The sequence below is a fragment of the Lissotriton vulgaris genome, chromosome 2_1 (genome assembly GCF_964263255.1).
Source record: "Lissotriton vulgaris chromosome 2_1, aLisVul1.2, whole genome shotgun sequence".
In the NCBI taxonomy this organism is placed as follows: Eukaryota; Metazoa; Chordata; class Amphibia; order Caudata; family Salamandridae; genus Lissotriton; species Lissotriton vulgaris.
Genome location: NC_141687.1, coordinates 1,794,916,066 through 1,794,934,546, shown reverse-complemented (window position 1 = coordinate 1,794,934,546; position 18,481 = coordinate 1,794,916,066). Strand labels below are relative to the sequence as shown.

General features: G+C 43.0%; 2 protein-coding genes across 3 annotated transcripts in view; one reads left to right on the top strand and one right to left on the bottom strand.

The window, feature by feature from the left end:
- IGHMBP2 (immunoglobulin mu DNA binding protein 2) overlaps positions 1 to 8,146 on the bottom strand; it is a 335,240-nt gene extending 327,094 nt beyond the window's left edge. Inside the window, exon 1 of one of the 2 annotated variants that reach the window (XM_086957844.1) lies at positions 7,919 to 8,146. In XM_086957844.1, the coding sequence (XP_086813970.1) occupies positions 7,919 to 7,989 (71 nt within the window). In that variant the 5' untranslated portion in view covers positions 7,990 to 8,146. The remainder of the gene's footprint in view (positions 1 to 7,918) is intronic. The other variant, XM_086957845.1, reaches the window with a different exon arrangement.
- Positions 8,147 to 8,921: 775 nt separating this feature from the next.
- The window catches only part of MRPL21 (mitochondrial ribosomal protein L21), a 146,953-nt gene continuing 137,393 nt past the window's right edge, over positions 8,922 to 18,481 (top strand). Inside the window, exon 1 of the mRNA XM_086957843.1 lies at positions 8,922 to 9,069. Coding sequence (XP_086813969.1) covers positions 8,970 to 9,069 — 100 coding nt within the window. The 5' untranslated portion in view covers positions 8,922 to 8,969. The remainder of the gene's footprint in view (positions 9,070 to 18,481) is intronic.

Here is an 18,481-nt window from a genome sequence, read left to right as displayed (position 1 = left end):
ACTGTTGCAATGCCCGCATTCTCCACCACTTGTGGGACTTTGGACCGGGGCTGTGACTCTACTGCTGGGCTCTCAAAAAGATTCGCAGACACTGGGGTACTGGGTAGTGCAGGTTTTATTGTTTTGTACAAGCGTCGTTTGCGAACAGGCACTCTATAAAAGGGTAGTGGTGAGTCCGCTTCCTCCGTCCTGGCCCGTCCTCCTGTTCCTCGCCAGTCCCAAGGTCTTCTGGGTGTCGTAGGCCTTTTCCCGGCCGTCCTGCTGGTCTTTTTGCGCCGGTATCCCAGAAAAGAAGGAAAAGAGAAAAAATGTCCGTCTCAGTAATCGTGCTGGGTTAAACGTCTCTCAGGGAAGGGAGTGAGGGGAAACACACGTGCAACTTCCAACTCTAACTGTGGGATGTGAACCCTTGAGAAACCACCAAGGGTGTGCAGGGGTGTTTGCTTTTAGGCGGGCTTCCCTCGTCTACCTCCTCCCCACGCTATGTTGTCGGACCGTACCTGGGTGAGCCACACTTCCGTGTTAGTGTGGCTGGGCGATGAGCGTCCCGCAGAGCCCCCTGGCTTCCCGCGGTAATCCACCTCAGGTCCGCAGTCTGGTCCCGCCGCTGGCTTCCTGGTTGGAATCGACCTATAGCTCTGACTCTTTTCCGATTCCGTCCGGCTCCTCCTTCCTGCTCTCTCTCCGCTCTCCTCGTCCTCCGACCTCCGCTCTTCCTCCGTCCTCCGTTCTTGATCTTCCTCCGACCTCCGCTCTTGCTCTTCCTCCGACCTCCGCTCTTGATCTTCCTCCGTCCTCCGCTCGTCGTCCTCCTCTTCCTCCGTCCACTCTGCTCCGCTGTCTCTCCACTCGCTCCACCAACCTCCAACTCCACCTCCGGGTGTCTCGCACACCTGGCTGGACTCCGGAATGGGCTTTACGTCGTCAGGACGGGCGTGGCGCCAGTCCGTCTCCGCCCCCTTAAAGGTGTAGTCCCGCAGATGCACCGCTGCAGGTCGTCTCCGGACGACGTCGGGGGTATTCCACGCCTCGGTATTCTGGGAAAAAAAAGTAGACACATTACTAGGCAAACGAGGGGGGCCCTCGTCGGGGTCCCCCGCGTCACAATGTAGTACTGCGTTGCTATAGTACTTCAATTGTTATCTGTCTCATATGGAAATCAAAAGAAAATTAAACTCAATGTAATTTACATCTTGTTTTGATGATGCAATGAAATGACTGTGGCGCATCTTGAATATTAGCACCATATTAAAAAGTCTCACTGAGACAAATCAAAAAGTGATGGGGGGCTGAATGTGAGGATTAATCTCATCCACAGGTAGCTGCTTTGAGTTGCTTTTCCGTTTATGGTTTCTTTGTTCAATGGGCCAGCACCCGAACAGAGACCACTCATATGCATGTCGGCGTTGTTCCTGCTCCAGTAAGTACAGTACACTCTGAACTGCCAGCTATGTTAAAAATGTTTAAAAATGCAGTGAAGTCAGTGGTCAGATGTAGATGAGGTCTACGTTTGTATTTTTACAATTCTTTCAAACTAATAAAAGAGATTTAAACCTAAAAAGTGCAATTAAGGAAAAAACGGAACAATGGATCTTCTGCTTCTTTCGTAGTCTTTACATATTAACTATATGCGCAGCACCTAAAAACCTATCCATAGAACACAATGTCAATCTGCGAGGTAAAGAAACTACCTAAAGCTGTCAAGGTACCTTTCTAGAGGCTGCGCCATGCACAAAGTCTCTCTATGTTCAGAAGAGAGGAGAGCACTAAAATAAACCTACAAATAAATAAAACGTGAAAATTAACCTAATAATTCATGATATTTGTAATAATAACAAGCATTGGCAAAGCCAATGGGTCTCGTCTATGGTGGCTTAGTCAATGTTTTTTGGCCTGTTGTACAGTGGCATGGCTGCTGTGCAGCTTGGTTGAAAGAAAAACAAAAGTGCTATTACATGGCCAGCACTGGCCACGTTATAGCTCTTTTGTTTTAATTTACTTTAAATGATGCTGTCCAGCCACTGCGCTGCTGTACAACATGGCTAAAACGTCCTATGGGCTTTGCCAATGCTCTTTTCATTTCTCTGAGGGTCAGTCAAGAGGGCGTCCATGTGGCACAGAGCAGCACAGATGGAGCTGCACCAAGCTCTTTCACAGGATTGAATGGGCTGCTGCGGATGTGGCCTGGGAACATTTCACATGACTAAGGGCCAGATTTAAATTCTGGCAAAAGAAGTATTCACCATTGGCCTTGTGGAGGACTTTCTGTTCGCCAAGCTGTGATTACTCCGCCCACCAGAATTACAAATGACCACCAAGAAGGGGGTCATTTGTAAAGGAATTGGCAGGAACGGTCGTCACAGCGGTTCCTGTCAATGCATTTTACTGTTTGTCACAGGGCCGTCGAAAAGAGGTTAATTATGGGGGAGACTGATTAACCTGGAGGTCCAACCGCATTTGAATGCGGCGGGCGGACTGCATTCTGGGTGGCGAGGATACTCCGTCGCCACAGTGTATCCTTACTGATGGAGCAAGGATTCGCTCATAAAGCGACTTGCTCGTACTCATGAACCTCGCCTAACGTTAACGAAGTAACCACGCTGTTTGTTTACTAATCTGTGCACTTTTACACTTACACGGGGTATCCAAGAGAAGCTTGCTTATGTATTTTCTAATCCTAATACGCTTGCGTCTAAAATAGCTGCTGCTATGCGGGAATTTCTACTGCGCATGCGTCTGTCATACCCACGTGACATGACGTACTCGCAGTTGTGGAGGGAACCCTTTCGCATCTGCGCACTAGTGCTAAAATGGCTGTTCTGTGTTCTCACATGCGAGAGGCTTGCACTGCTGCTTTTGCTAAGCTGTTCGTTTTGCTTAATCCTAATGCTATAGTTTATTATAAAGTAATGAGTATAGTGTAGAAATTCATGGTATACAGTGTAATCATTTATTTCTGTGTTCTAAATTGTTTCTTTGTATTTTTCATGTATCGTGTTCTATGGGCCTGGGAGGTGCTTACTACTCCATTTTTAAAGTCCTTTCTGGGCATGTCACTCTGCTGAGGGGAGATGAACTCTGTGGCATTGAAACCAAGCCAGATGGCAGCAACAGCCAAGATGCGCCTGGGAAGACCAACCCTCACCTGCTAGAAGAAGCTGAACTGTACTAAAATTATTACAATGTATTCAATGTAAAATTCACCATTGTTAACCGAAAGGCATATGTCATGGGAACCTGAAATGTAATGGGCGTAGATGAAATTTAAATAAGAAGACTGAGAAAGTCCAAACATTAGGTGGTGTGATGACCTGTCCTCCTCCTTTGTCCAATCAAAAATGGGGATCCTTACACTTGCAACATTGGGGGGGTGGTACACTTACCTGAAAAACAGTATAACTAGCATAGGTTTAGCTAGAGAAATTGCCTGACTTGTCTGAATAGCTGACCTGTCACTGACCCAACACACTCAGTAGGTGACTAAGAGCAGAGAGCTGCGGAGCACTCTGTCGGGAGGTTCAAGAACCCAATCGGGGTTTTTAGGAACTTTTAAAACACCCCATCCAAGGCGCCCAACATGGTCATACAGTGCCTTGTTTGCTTATTGGTTAAAAGTATGGTTGAGCAGTTTAATAGATATTTGTGTTCATTTCTGTCTTTCTCTCTTTTTTTCAAAAACAGATGTCCTTGGTTGATTTGTCCATTCACTGTTTGCCACTGACATGTTTTCCCATTTTTAAGTTACTTTGTTGAAGAGCCAGAAATTTATTTTCATTTGATCATGTAGTTATCTTCTTTGTTTTTTCTCGTTTGCTAATTATTTGTTCTGAAACTGCTTTATCAGAACATAGGCAAGCCCATCTGGGCCCATTCGCGGCCCGACTGCGGCCAGCACCAGGAACCCTGGACCTCCCACTACAACACCACCACCCTCCTCGCACTCAGACTTAGAGAATGCCAACAGGCCTCGCCGAACATGACTCACTGCCAGGTCTCCTGCCTCCACTGCCGCCAGACCCTCACCATCACCCTGGCCTCCAACATTGCCGACGCCAGCACCCTAAAATGCATCCTCCTCAACATATGCTCCGTACACAAACATGCCATGGAAATCTGGAACCTATGCAACTCTCTCTCGCCCGACAGCGCCTTCTTCACAGAGACCTGGACTAACGCATCCTGCACCCCCGAGATCAGCACCACCCTGCCAGACGGATACAAGATCCAGAGGAAAGACCGCGTCTCGCGTCATCGCCCACAAGAGTACCCTCCGCTTCACCACCTCCAGCGAAACCTTCCCCTCTGCCAAACACCTGCACTTCCAGATCCAGACCACTTCCAAAGCCACACTCCGAGGTCCCCTCATCTACAGACCCCCTTATTAATCCCTCCTTTAGGTTTTTTACTGTGTATAATATTGGTTTGTGTATGTTTATAAAAAATAATTCATGTGTCTTGATATTTATATGTAAAAAGAACTATCAAAAATATATATAAAAAAAAATATGCACTTGCTATATGTGATGAAATTATATAGCAAAGAGAAATGAATACAGATAAATATTTTCATATCAAAAGAACAACTGTCTTTGGTAAATTGATGAGTAAACAATTCTAACGTGCACGGTTCTCGGATAAATTAAGGCTTGTTTTATTCCACTGTAAATGTATGCTATAGATCTTGTGGTTAGCTTGTTGTTTACCCCTACTGATATTGTGCCCTACAGCTAGCAAAATATATTGTTTTTTTTGTAGGGGTCCCCCTTTTTCAAAATAGTCCCTTCTTATGATGCCACTTCCTATGATGCCACTTGCTTACTGAAGAACTAGGTTAGTCCCCTCACTTCTTTTTTAGGTCTTGCCTGAGCCAGCCCATGCACTGCTCTGGCGAGACATTTAGTAACAGAGTTAAAAAGTACTACCCACAGGCGGCTTTTGCCAGCCACCAGCTTGCTGTCACACGCACAAGCAACGTGCTATGCCTCTCCTTCTTTCGCGTGCACCACTCGTGTTTCTTTTAGCGCGTACACACACGCGTACGTACACACACACACACACATACACACACACACACACACACCCCTACTCCCCCATGCACCCCACACCCCCACACCCCAGGCTCTGTTCCTCACACGCGGCCAATGCTTCTAACTTCGGTGCCTTCACCGCCCGCTACCTTGTGCTTGATTATGCTTGTCAGCATGGCACGGTGCGCATTCACTTTCATATGCCTGCTGCCCGCTTGCATTTGTTTTGGTGCACTTTAAATTTGGTATGCCTGCCTGCCCCCGGTAGTGTTTGTTTTAATGCGCTTTCACTTTGGTATGCCTGCCTGCCACCCGCTTGTGTTTGTTTTCTTATTATCTTTAAAATGTAGGATACTTTTCTTTCCTTCTGCACGGCGTGGCAGACTCTGCACCCGAACTGAAGGCTGGTCCGACTTTGTGTACTGCCCTTCACAGCCTCTGCTCCTCTGCTGATACAAAGGACTCAAGCAGTCTCCTGCTCCCAAAATTAAACACAGCGAAGGAACGTGTTTAAAGTTTCTTCCTGTTTCTGCTCTCGAGTGAGGCGTAAGTGGCGCGACCCTATTTTTATTTTTAGCTCACCATTTTATTACCTCTTTTCTGTTATACCCTGAAGTTGACAAACACATTACTTGTGCATTGGCACTATTGTTGCCTAAATATTTATATAAATATAATTACCCGTCCTTAAATGTGCATGTGGCTTCACTAATATTATCCCCATTGCAAAATAGATATATGCGCCAAAAACTGTTTAAAAAATAATGTCTAGACAAACTACCAATCTCTTTACTTTATCAATTTGGAGAGCGTATTGAATAAGTCAAGAAACATAACCGCTTTGGGAAGTGTATTGATTGGTGTTGAAGGTCTACTGCCTTTTTTCATGCCCAACGCGCATATGAAGTAAGATAATGGACATGTAGTCCTACCTCACTGTTCACTAACAATCTCACACATTTACCAATGCAAAACAGCTCACGCCCCTTTCCCAGCTCTGACCCTTAAGACCCACACCTGGCGCAACACTCCCCTACTTTTCCTAAAATCTGCTCTCAGCACCTCTACCTGTCTTCGCGCGAGAACTTTCGTGGTAAAAGATTTGTGTGATAAAACTGTTGTGAAAAAAGGACGTTTCCCTCTTTCATTAGCTTATTGCTGTATTGTGGTATTAATGAGGTGAAACCTTTGCTAGGGTAGCATTAATAAGGCTAAAAATGACAAAAAAAACAAGTAATACTCTAACAAAATATGCCGCATTACACTGCATAACTTGGCTTTTCTGGCCACACAATTTAGTCAACACTGCCACATAATTCGGACCTTTCATGCCTTATAATTCCAGAGGCCCTGGTTTTACTGAAATCACAGTGTCAAACACAAATCTTGCATCGTAATGTCCTATTCATACTGGATGGGGCATCTGGCTTCAGGGAGGGCTGAAGAGAAAGTATGCTGGCCTCAGGCAAATTCAGTAAACCTCTTCGCTCGATTACGCAGACATAATTAAAACTTCACCAATCACCAATTTAATTTGATATTACAGGTTATGAACTTGAAAACAAGATGATATGTATTAAAACTGCGGTGGCCTCCATGTGAAATCTAGAGCTGCTAGTATTATTTTAACATTGCCAAGTGCCTGCCGCCAGCTTCCCTGTCATTAGGAGATTCTTTCAAAGCCCCATGTGAGTTTGACGGTTTTATATATATTTTTTTAATTCTTAGAATTTCTATGGATGCAAAGACATTTCCCAGGAAAGTTGCATGCTTTGCCCAACATTAGTTTCTATATTTTTTACATGTTATAAACGCACAAAACAAATTAATAGACATAAAAGGAAAAAGAAAGCGGACCTTGTGATGTTAAAGGACTACGTTGGGTTCCAGCTAGATGAAGCGTTCAAATATTATGTCTCAATCACCCCAACACAAGCACACACTTCAAAGGCCCTGCCTGGATAATAATACCTTACCACAATAACTGCTCCCAATGTGAAACCCATGAACAAGACAACGGGTACCCCAGACTAACAAAAAAAAAACAAAGGCATAAAAATGCCAGAACCATGAATTCCAATTTTGGATAAAGTAAAATAGAATAGCTTGCATTTAAGCCTGGTTTCCCCCAAGAACGAAAAATAACAAGCATTGGTATAGCCAATAGGTCGCGCCTTTGGGACCTTATAAGTGTTTAGCCACGCAACAGTGGATGTTGTTGCACCAAGGATATTATGCCACATAACTAAATACTTATAAGGTCTCAAAAGCGAGATCTATTGGCTGTGCCAATGCTTGTTTAGTACTTGTGCCCTGATTATAAGGGATACAAGACTCGGTAAAAAGAAACATGTTTTTTCTGTTCCGCAGATTCATTTATTTTTGCATTTTTATATAGCACGAACTTTCCCCGAAGGTGTAATAGCGCTATACAATAGGACAAATTACAATACATAAGGACTTCAGAGAACATGAATAATAAAATATATGAAACAAATAAACTCTAAACTCACATAAGAATAGTAGCAAGTACATGTCTACACAAATACTAGGGGTTAGAGACAGAGTTACATATAAACAAGTTGCAAATTCACTCAAAATTACATTTTAAGAAGAGTTGAAGCGATTAGGTTTGGACAGATATATATTACATATTTAGACAGCATGATCTTCTCGCCATTGCTGGCGTTCTTGCTTTCAGCCTGGATGACACCTCTAACATTTACTTTTATGTTTGGTGCAGAGGGAAATAAAATAATTTCCATGATTTAACAGAAATAGAATACAAAATACCAAATTGTAATGGCTTCTATAATGTACGAAGAGCCTTAAAGTGACTAGATGAATTGAAGCACATAGGAATACTACAAAGTCCAAGGATAACGCTGTACCTTTTCTCTTGTATCTCAGCTTCCCTCTCCTCCTGTATCAAGGCCAGGTTGCTTTTCACAAAGTTCTCCATAATGGTTCTGCCAGTCCCTTGTGTCCTTACTGCCAAAGTCGAATGTCCACAGTTAAGAGCGTAACTGGGTATAACTGGGTATGGATTTCTCTTGGACTCTGTTTGACAGCAGAGGCACTCGCTGCGGAGAGAGAAGAAGGGCTAGGGCAGCAGCAATGGCTTTCTTTGCAGTTTTGGCGGCCATCGTGAATGGATTCACCAATCACCTTTCCCACGCTAACCAAGGAATAAATGCACTTTACAAAGTAAATGCCTCAAGAATCGTCATTTTTTTCTAAAACGGGCACCTCATATGGACTCACTTCCACATCAAGATAACTGTTTGCTATTACCGCCAGACCATCTAGATATTATTATTTCCTAACATACGCTGTGGAATGAAGATACGAGAAACGTGTTAACGATTTAAATGGCACAGATCGCCAAAGAAAGTAGCTTTCAGGTTACCGCTCGTATTTTTAATGGCATAACATGCCCATTCACACTTTTAAGAGCGGGGCTGCCATCTTTGATAGGGCACCGTGGAACGGATATGGATCGGATTTTGCGTTTTTATCATATCGTAGCCAGAAGAACAAGGACTAATTGACCCACAGTCGCACGCACGGCTCTGCTTGTTTTTAGAATTTTAGGGGGCCCTTTCGAAGTCGTAGAAGCTTCCTTTTAGCATAAAGATAGTCTGATAAGTTTGAGTTTGAAATTGCAACAATATTATTATGGAGAATGTAATTTTTTTATATATATTAAACATTTTGGAGTATTTTTCGTACTTTATGTCGACTGCTAATAATATGTAAACAGTATGCTAATATAAATATTAATATCATAATATTACCTGCTTCTAAACTTTAAAACTATTAGGTTTGACATTACGAAAGGCTGGTGAATGAGTTGTAATCAAACCCGTGTTAAGATGGCGGCCGGAAGCGCTAGGAAGGTGTGTACGCCCCCCCTCCCCATGTGTCTGTTTCAGGGTTATCATGACACTCTGTAGCATGGCTGTGCCAGGAGTCCGTTGGAGAATGTTTAGTGGGTTGTGCAGGTTGTTGCCAACCTTGGGGCCCCGGTGTTCGTGGACAGGTGAGAGGTAGAAGCGAGGAGTGTGAATAAAAAGCATAGTGTAAACATCTAACGCGGTGCTGGATATTTGACGTGGCCAGTTATGGCTGTCCAGGTTATGGAGACTTTGTCCCATCATTCTAGATACTTTTTATTTATTTTTTTGCAGTTTTTTTTTAATAGCAGGAACTCGACCGGAAGGTATTGGAGCCCTTTACATGAGCGCATGTTATATTGCATAAGGACACATTAATGTTTGGTAGGCACGCACGGGGAGATTAAGTGATTCGCCCAGCATCACAGGATGTTGAGCCTTAGCAGAGACTGGAACCGGTTCCCCAGCTCCAGACTGCAATTCTGGTCGTAATTCTGTTCCTCCTTGAGGATTGTGTTGTAGTCTTCGTCTTGGATCACTTAGGTTAATGTGAGTGGGCTAAAAATACGGTTGCCAAATAGATCTACTTCATTAGTGACTCAGGTAAAACAGTCTAGGAGTTGTAGTCCTTTTTTACCTCAAAAATATTTGTTTGAATTGCATTTCCAGATTAAAATGTTTCATAGGATGAAATAATGCACTGGAATATAGTGTACCGGATGACATGAAGCGTTCTGTTCTTTTCTAGCACAGTCATTCTGCCTCTGTTTTGCTTTAATAAGGAATTATGGATAGTTTAAACATATCCAAACTACCTTTTGAAGGCATTTCCCTTGTTGTTTTTAGATTATATATTAAAGGGCAAAAATTCTAATTTTTGCTGGTTTTTTTTCCTTTGTTTTTCCTGGCATTTACACAAAATATTTCACAACTGTAAAATACTCTTCAGATTACAATTCTAGCAAAATAAACAACTTAGGGTTGTGGATATCAAAACACATCTAGTTATTTTACAGCAAGATAAAGGTGGACACCTTTCTGGACTTCCAAGAGCCCAACACACTTATAATTTGCAGATCTGCCGTTTTGAATATGCTGCCCTTTGCCCTCACGGTAATGAGAAAAAATGTCAATACTTGTTTTCATGCCTCCAGTGGTCCCGGTCATCCTGGTGAATCTAGTTCTGGAGCTACTGGGCCATCTCCACCTGATCTTCCTGGTATGCTTCTCCCTACATCTTTTCCCTCCTCTCCGGTTTCCAGGCCCTCATCCTAGCCCTTCCCTTCAATCTTCTAGTCCTCGAGGTTCTGGTCATCCTCGCCCCCAAGGTGGCCCTGGTCTATGTCATTCAGGTTGTCCTCCCAGTATTGGCCATCCTAGACCTCCTTCTCCTGGTCCTTCTGGTCCTTGTTCTCCCGGGCCTCCTGGTCGACTATCTCCTGCCTGCCTTCCTTTTTCTGGTCTTCTCAGTCCTTCTTTGCAATGTGTATTCTTCCACTGATCCTTTTAACGTCCTCACGATTGTCCTCCTCCTCTTTGTGGTTCTCTTAGTCATCCTCCTGCGCTTACGCGTCGTCCTTATATTCCTCCTTATTTCTTCGGTTATGATGCTCCCTGCCGTGAAGGTTCCAATGTTATATGATTCTTACAAATCCGGTAGAACTGTGTATATAGAACAACACCACTTAATAATACAGGAACAGAGTCTTCTTTTATATTCAGTAATTGATGGTATTTTTTGCTAGCTCACAGTGATCATCTAAGCTTCTAAACCCACATTTGTAGATGTTGTCAGTAACCTAAAACATGACCCGGGGCGCAACTAGGTCCGGCTTTTAGGGGGGCTAATTTGTCAGTAGTGGGGTGGGACAAGCATTTCAAGTAATATAGGCAGAGATATCTTTACAGCCAATATGAGGGCAAGAAGTGCCAAACCGCAATTTAAACTTATTAGACAAACACAATCTTATTAAGGCTGCAGATTGGAGTCCACATTTATCTCTAGATTCCTCAATTAGGCTCAGTTGTTTGGTGGCAGGCCTACTTGCTGTGGCCATATTGTTGATGGGCGGTGTTTTGTTCATTTACTGCAAATGGATATTTTGATTTGTGATGTATTTTGCTGTAGTTAGATATACATTATTTGACTTTGAGCTATTATCCGATTGAATGTGAGATGTGTTTTCATATGCAGGTATGATTTATTATCTGCTTAACAGTAACACTTGAAATAGAAAGAGCAGATTGGGTGCAATATAGAGCTACGGTAAATGTTAAAGAGGGGGTGAAGATGTTTGGTATATTAGTTGTGAATTCATGGAGCTGACATAAAGGGAGCAGTGAGATGATAATCTGTCTGAGAGAAAAGATGCAATCTATTTCAGTTATGTGCCCTTGACTCTGATATTGTCAAGTCTCTACAGAAGTTCGAGATGGTGAGCAATATCAAAAGCAAGGGAAAGTTCCAGTAATAGGTGTGGCATTATTCCCGTTTTAATCCACTGTTGTTTTAAAATCATCCCATGTGAAAATCTCTGCTGCTTCTGTGCCTCAGCCATTCTAGAATCTGTTGTTGAAATCTGAAAGCAGGTTATTTTTTTATGTGGGTATATGTTTTGAGGCAGATCTTCCAATCGTTGTAACTTTTTGACGTAAAACCGTCTTTTATTGGCCATCAGTTAGAAGGATCTCTTGGCTCAAAGTCTGTTTGGTTTATGAAGGGTTTTATGTAAGACCTTTTGATTTCCTTATGGAAAATAACTATATTCTATGAGTTGTTGACTGTTCTGACTACAATGACTGCAAAGCTAGTCATTGACATGGGTCTGCCACCACGTCACAAGGAATGTTAACTTTACTGGCGCTAGTCAGCTTTCCTTTCTACCAACTCATCATTCTTTTGAAGAAAAGATAACAAAACATCCAAGCTACTCACCATATAGAGAGTGAGGAGCGGCTATTCCTACATGTGTACACTGTGTAGAGAGGGATAATAATTGGAAATAATGTCAATGATTATACATTGAGACACAAATATGCCCTTGTTTATTATCCACAAACTAGCATATTTATAGGCGTTAAGTAAACATATATGTAGTGAAAAGACCATAATATAAGCCATATTAATTTATAAAAAACATATTTCCTGTTGGACTGGTACTGTTTCCTGCAGGGTGTGCAGTCATGTTGCCATGTTCTGAGTGCTTGACTGTGACTAAACATTATCCCAGTTTTTTATTTTGGCTCTAGGCTCACACATGCAGAGGCCTACCTCTGTCCCTGACACAAATCAAGTCCTGCAACTCTCCTGCGACCTGAAGGGGTGCACCAGTTGTGCTGTCTTTTTGCTGACAGTGGGCTACTGCACCTGTCATGGGTTTAGCATGTACAGCGGTGGTGCAGCATTCTGTGTTTTGTGAATCCAATGTCGTGATCAGACCTTTCATCTGTGTAGCCGTTCCCACTTGTGTAAAGTTCTGCATCGATGTGTAACCTAAATCCTAGTACTTAAATCCAAGCGGATTGTGTATGCTTGTGACTTATGTAGTACATGCAGTATGAGCATTAGTGAGCCAGCCTAATGGAGGCCTGTATCCTGCTCCTGTGCGTAAGATGTAGGTAAGATTGTTGTTTTCACAGACAGGGGAAGAGTATTGCTGTCATTCCTGAAAAAAGAGGAAGGCAACAAGGCTCCTATAAACTTAATGTATGCACCTCCCACTGAGTGGAGCTGCTGATTAGTTCTATGGTACTGTCATTTGGCAGGTGTTGGACTCTCATCTTTGTTGTTCAGGGTTAGAGAAATCTTTTAGGTGAAACCAGCCCTTTGTCTTAATCCTGATCACTGTTCAGTGTGACTGTTGAAAAAAGCCAGTTGCACTACACGCCTCTTCGGGCCTCTGTTGTGAGTACTCCAGGTTGGGGACCACCTTGTTGTGAAGAGCATCAGTCTGCACAAAAGTTCAGTCTGGAGAATGGCCTAGAGAGGACACTTGACAGAAGAACCTCCGGAAACCTGTTTTGAGATTGCAGACAGAGAATCCACATTCCTTATCTGCTTTGACTGCATAAAAGTGGGAGCTACTTACATCTTTGTTGCACCAGTTCCAAGTCACTTCACCGGGCAAGGGAGTATTCATCAGCATATTTTGAAGACTGCTTTATAACAACCAGAACGGGTGTCTGTGTGACAGCCTGCACCCCAGAGGAGAGGGTACATCAACTGGAGTCTTTACTTGCTGGAAGAGCTGTACCTCTTACCTGAGGTGACTGGAAGCCAGCCTGTCCACTGAGAGAGTGTAAGAGCCTGTCAAAATGCAGGAGGTGTAACTTTCTAGGTAGTGCCAGAGGCTCTACCAGGAGAAAGAAGACTGCAGAAAGTGATCTGTCAGCCCAAAGAGGGTCGGTGCAGTCTCTTCAAAAGTATGGTTCCAAGAGGGAATCCCAGGCAGGCAGCCGATCTTGCCATAGAAACAATCGCAGTCGATCATGCTGCTTTAATCAAGAACTGTGTCCATGGTGAATGTAGCCACCGAAACCCAGACCTGTTCCTGTGGGCTGACATAGTCACAGAAGTAAAAAAAAACAAGCATTTGCAATGCAATAGGTCTCGCAGCATTAAAGTTTGAGTTATTGGCATTGTGTATGACAATGCGTTGCATACATTTTTTAGCATACTTAGAATTGGTGAGCAGTTTGAGTGTGGCAAGAGTGCTGTGGCTCACAGCTGTTATTATTCACGCAGCTCTAATGATGCACCTCACGCACGGGGCTGACGCAGTTATTATTCACAAAGCTCTGATGATGCACCTTATGCACGGGCTCACAGCTGTTATTATTCACGCAGCTGTAATGATGCACCTCACCACGGGGCTGACGCAGTTATTATGCACCTCACCACGGGGCTGACACAGTTATTATTCACAAAGCTCTGATGATGCACCTCAGGCACGGGCTCACAGCTGTTATTATTCACACAGCTCACAAAAAAGTGTCACTCCAAGTGTCACACGTGAGGAATTGAAATGTCACACATAAACACAATGCAAATATGGGAATGTCACACATACAAACACAAACCAAAAACTTGGCAGCTATGCATAAGCAAACTGACAATTTGGCAGCTATGTGCAGCCTGCCCTCTGCTGAGAACTGCAGTCAGGCAGTCTGTCTCCAGTTAGTGCCCTTCCATTTCAAGTATTTTGCAGCAGTGTTGAGATCTTCTTAGAGTTGTTCCTTGCTCAAATGGGTGTAATTTCTGAGGTTTATGTTTTGCTTGATTTTGCTTGGGAGAAAGTGGTACTCATAGTTATAATCGTTGAAATGTCACTCATAATTACCCTGAACTTATGAAAATGTAACGCATAGCATTCTGAAACCTTGGCCACTATGAACACAGTATTGAACGCACTTGTAGGCCCTCGAGAGAACGCCCTAGGACCCCCTGTATCACGTGCTCCCGTTCAGAATCATTCTAACCAGCCTTTTCTTTAATTTCTGTAATTTTTTATTGTATATAAAAAAATAAGATGGTGGCAGCCTCTGCAGGCCACGCAGAGCCCCTCTCCGTTTTCTATGTTCATGCCGGCTGCTATCTATGCTCATAGCTGCCAAGGTTTCAGATTGCCATGTGTGACATTTTCATAACTTCAGTGTAATTATGAGTGACATTTCAAGAAATATGAGTGACACTTTCTCCTGTGCAAAATCACGTAACAAAGACTAGGAAAACACATAAATATATGAAATGACACCCATTTGAGCAAGGTAGCTCTAAGATTTTGCCTTAAGAATACACTGCCCTACATAGAATATGGAGACATCAGTGTTATAAGCGTGGTCAGTCTCTTCACTTATGTGTATTTTGTAATCCTTGTCAAATCAGCCGATCTTCATGTACTCCGCTCCAACAGAATATTATTCCATGAAAACGTGTGTGTGTCCGTATGAGAGAGGCAAGCATAGGAACTCTATCTATGCATAATGGTTACATCTTTTTCTACATGCACCCACTATACAGCATAGCATTGCTATAAATGAAATACAACATGCCTTCCAGGAATCCAATTTAAAATCTTGTCACCAGACCTATAAGAAAAACATAATTTATATTCATGCTGAAACTTTTCTGGACATTTTCTAAATCACTCATAATTCGAAATGCTGCTCAATCATGACATCGAAAAGTTTCTACAAGCTAGGTCTTTATTTCCGTGGACTACTTTTACCGATTGTTGATGATCTTTATCCCATTTGGGAGTGTGACCCAGATCTTGCATGTCCGAGAAGAACTTGTACCCAAGTGAGTTTTTGATAAGCGGGAGTATTAACCAGCATAGAACCATATTCGATCTAAAGTTTCTCCTTTGGTTGTATCACATGAGTGGGCCCCTTTCCAACGCACTTCTTCTCCCCCTGTTGGGGAGGGATCCAGCATTTATGCCCTGGAGTCTGAGACCCCTCTGTTGGATTCCACAGCGACCAGGGAGTCTCACACAGCAGAGGCCTGGATTTTTATCAGGTGTGCTTGTTGGAACTTTTGGACTATGCCCCCCTAGGCGGAAACTATAACCTTTCTGTATGTACTGCGGTGCCTGATCAACCGTTGACCGGTGGAGCTGTCTCACGCAGCTATAGATGAGTTTGGCACTTGTTCACCCCTCGTCCGGCACCTACCCAGCCGGACGTCGGACATTGTTTTTCCTCGTCTCCCCGTTGTTCCTCCTACATCCTCCCTCTCCTCTTCCCTCCATTATTCTCAGTCTACCTCCCCTATTCCTTCCTTCTCTCCCCTTGCCTATTTTTTTCCTCATTTTATGCTATGCTTTTGTACTCATGTAATTCCTGTTACACCGCTCCAGGAACTGATGTAACTTTGTAACCATGCTCTGAAACAATATTTCTACCTCATGTAAAGCGCTCTGATACCCCCAGGTCTAGCCAGCGCTATATAAAACTCAATAAATAAATAAAATCACCTGAATGTGAATTGTAAGAATGTTTGTCCTCTCTCTCATGAATCACCTGATGTGCAATGCTAAAGGCTTTAAGAGTTATGCTTTTTTACCACTGACAACCAGTAAAGAACTTTGAGAGCTAATGTAATGTGACTCCATTAATTTGTTAAGGACTTGTCTGGCTCCTGTATTCTGTATTCTTTGAAATTTGCCAATTCGTTTTCTAGGTTGTACAAGGCACTGTCCATGTGTATGGTTCATCGGAAATATAATTAATGCCAAAGATGCTTGTATTTTGTACAAAGGTGTGTGTTGTCACTTTTAGGTCTCAAAGCTGCCTGTATTTGTTAGCCTGTTTTCTACAAAACAATACATTGAGGGCTTGGGGGTCACCTCCTTGTTCATGATTGGATAGATTTCTTGTCAATCTCAAGTCTCTCTTCCTTATTCGATGGCTTTCTCCTCCCTATACTTGTATTTGTCATGCTTTTTACCAGCAGAGATGGTGAGCATGGTCTAGTTGTGGATTTGTTGTGTTGTTTCAGTATAATGAGGAGGCATTTTACTGGGTTTGGATGTGTAGGGTAGGTGTTTGTATTGGAAGTGCTCATAGAGAACTGGTTAGGGATATGACTAAAACGTAAGCTAGAAGTACAAGGTAGGTGAAACGATGTTCGAGAAACAAAGTGAGGATTGGAAGGAGTGAAAACAGGGTAGAGGCAACTGTCTATTACATGCTTGTGGGTGAAGCAGTTTGTCAACTTAGTGTACAATCCAGGTCTTCTCTTTCATAACATATGTTGTGATTAGTGGCATAAGTTATCGGATGATGACCATTGTCTGTGCTTCTGAGAGATGATGAGCAAGATGAGGGGGAATTTAGAGACAGGCAAAGGATTGCTGTTGGATGCAATGAGGTAAGGATGCTGTAGGAGGGGGGGGGGGGGTCAGGAGGAATGTGTTGTCAGTCATTATCTTTATTCTGCACACTAATGAAATGCCTTCTTTATTTGGGAAAGCCACAGATTTCTCAACGTCCGATATTTCACAGGTTTAACACTAGATCAAGCTGCTTCTTTAAGGAATTTGACACCATTCACTACTCTGGATGAAGTGTTTCAGGTTAGACGAATGCTGTTGGCCCTGGTGTCAGTGTCACCTGCAATCTAGCTTGTCATGGCTCACATGATCAAGGGAAGGAAGCATATCGTTTTTTCAGGATTACATTTGAGTTTTTGTGAGATGAAGGAGGTACATGATGTGAGGTTGGAAGAGGTCTTTGAGACATTTAGATCATCATATCTCAGCTGAAGGGAAAAGTATTATGAGGATGTGGGTAGAGTCATGAGATAAGCACCTACTCCAAAGAGAAGCTATTGGTATATTTCATTGTTAGCGGATGGTTTTGCTAAGAAAACGCAGCAATGCATGCATCATTATAAAAGAAAAATCTCCAACTCATTGCCAAATGCTTCTTATCTCAAATAAGGGGTTTCCCTAGCCTCCATCCTTTTACCAGCACTCTTTAGCCTGTATATTCAAACCCTGGTCAACCTAATGAAAAACTCAAAAATCTTCTATGTATGCTGACATCTTCAATCTATATGAAAATCTCTTCCCTTGAATGATTTCCGATCCCGGGAGCGAAATGCAGTCCTGGATGCCTCATCACCTTAAATTCAACACCTTCAGGACTCTGTTTTTTTAGTTCCCTCACCCTTTGCTCTATTCCTTTCCAACAATAGATCAACAATAACACCTTGCTAGAATAAAAGCCAGTCATTGTGTGAGCAAAGGCACTTGGCTTCCTTCTGGATAAACAAGCAGAACCTTCAGTCCCACACCAATGCACTAGCTACAGGAGCACCAGATCAATTGAGTCTACTGAGAGGCATCCAACACATCATCCCAGAAAAAGGCTTGAAACAAATGGCCTATTCACTCATCCAATCAACACTAGACTACAACAACTCTTTGCTATGTGGCATTGCCAAAATCCACCTACCATCTTTCAAGGTAATGCTTCATGCAGAAGCCCCACTCACCTCGGGGGCGATGAATCCTGATCACATAACCTTCTGCTGACCACACAATTGGTCCTTTTATTTGTAGCAGGGAGGCAATTTAAGCTAGCATGCCTCATCTACATAGGTGTTTCACAGGGTTTAGTATGTGGGTCAGATAGTTTTGTGGTGCTGTCTGGTGGCCAACATGATCTTAAGAGGTTAGACACTTTGGGCCAGATGTAGCAAGCAAAATAGCGACCGCAAACCCAGAAATTCGCAGAATATCAGCGTTTGCGATCTCTATTTAGCTGTGTGCTATGTAGGTAGGCAAATACCTACTTGCAAGATAAGGAATCGCAAAATTTGCGATTCCTCATTTTGCGCAAGCATTTAGAGAATCGCATTTTGTGATTCCCTAACTGCTATGCTAGTTGGCTTCGCAAATTGCGATAATGCCTTAAGGAATCGCAAAATACCACCAACTTCAAGTTGGTGGTAAGTTGCGATTTCCTTTAAAAAAGCACTTTTATGCTTTTTTCAAAGTGCCCTTAGGGCATGTATGAGTGCCACATTTGCACACATGCACAATTCAGGGG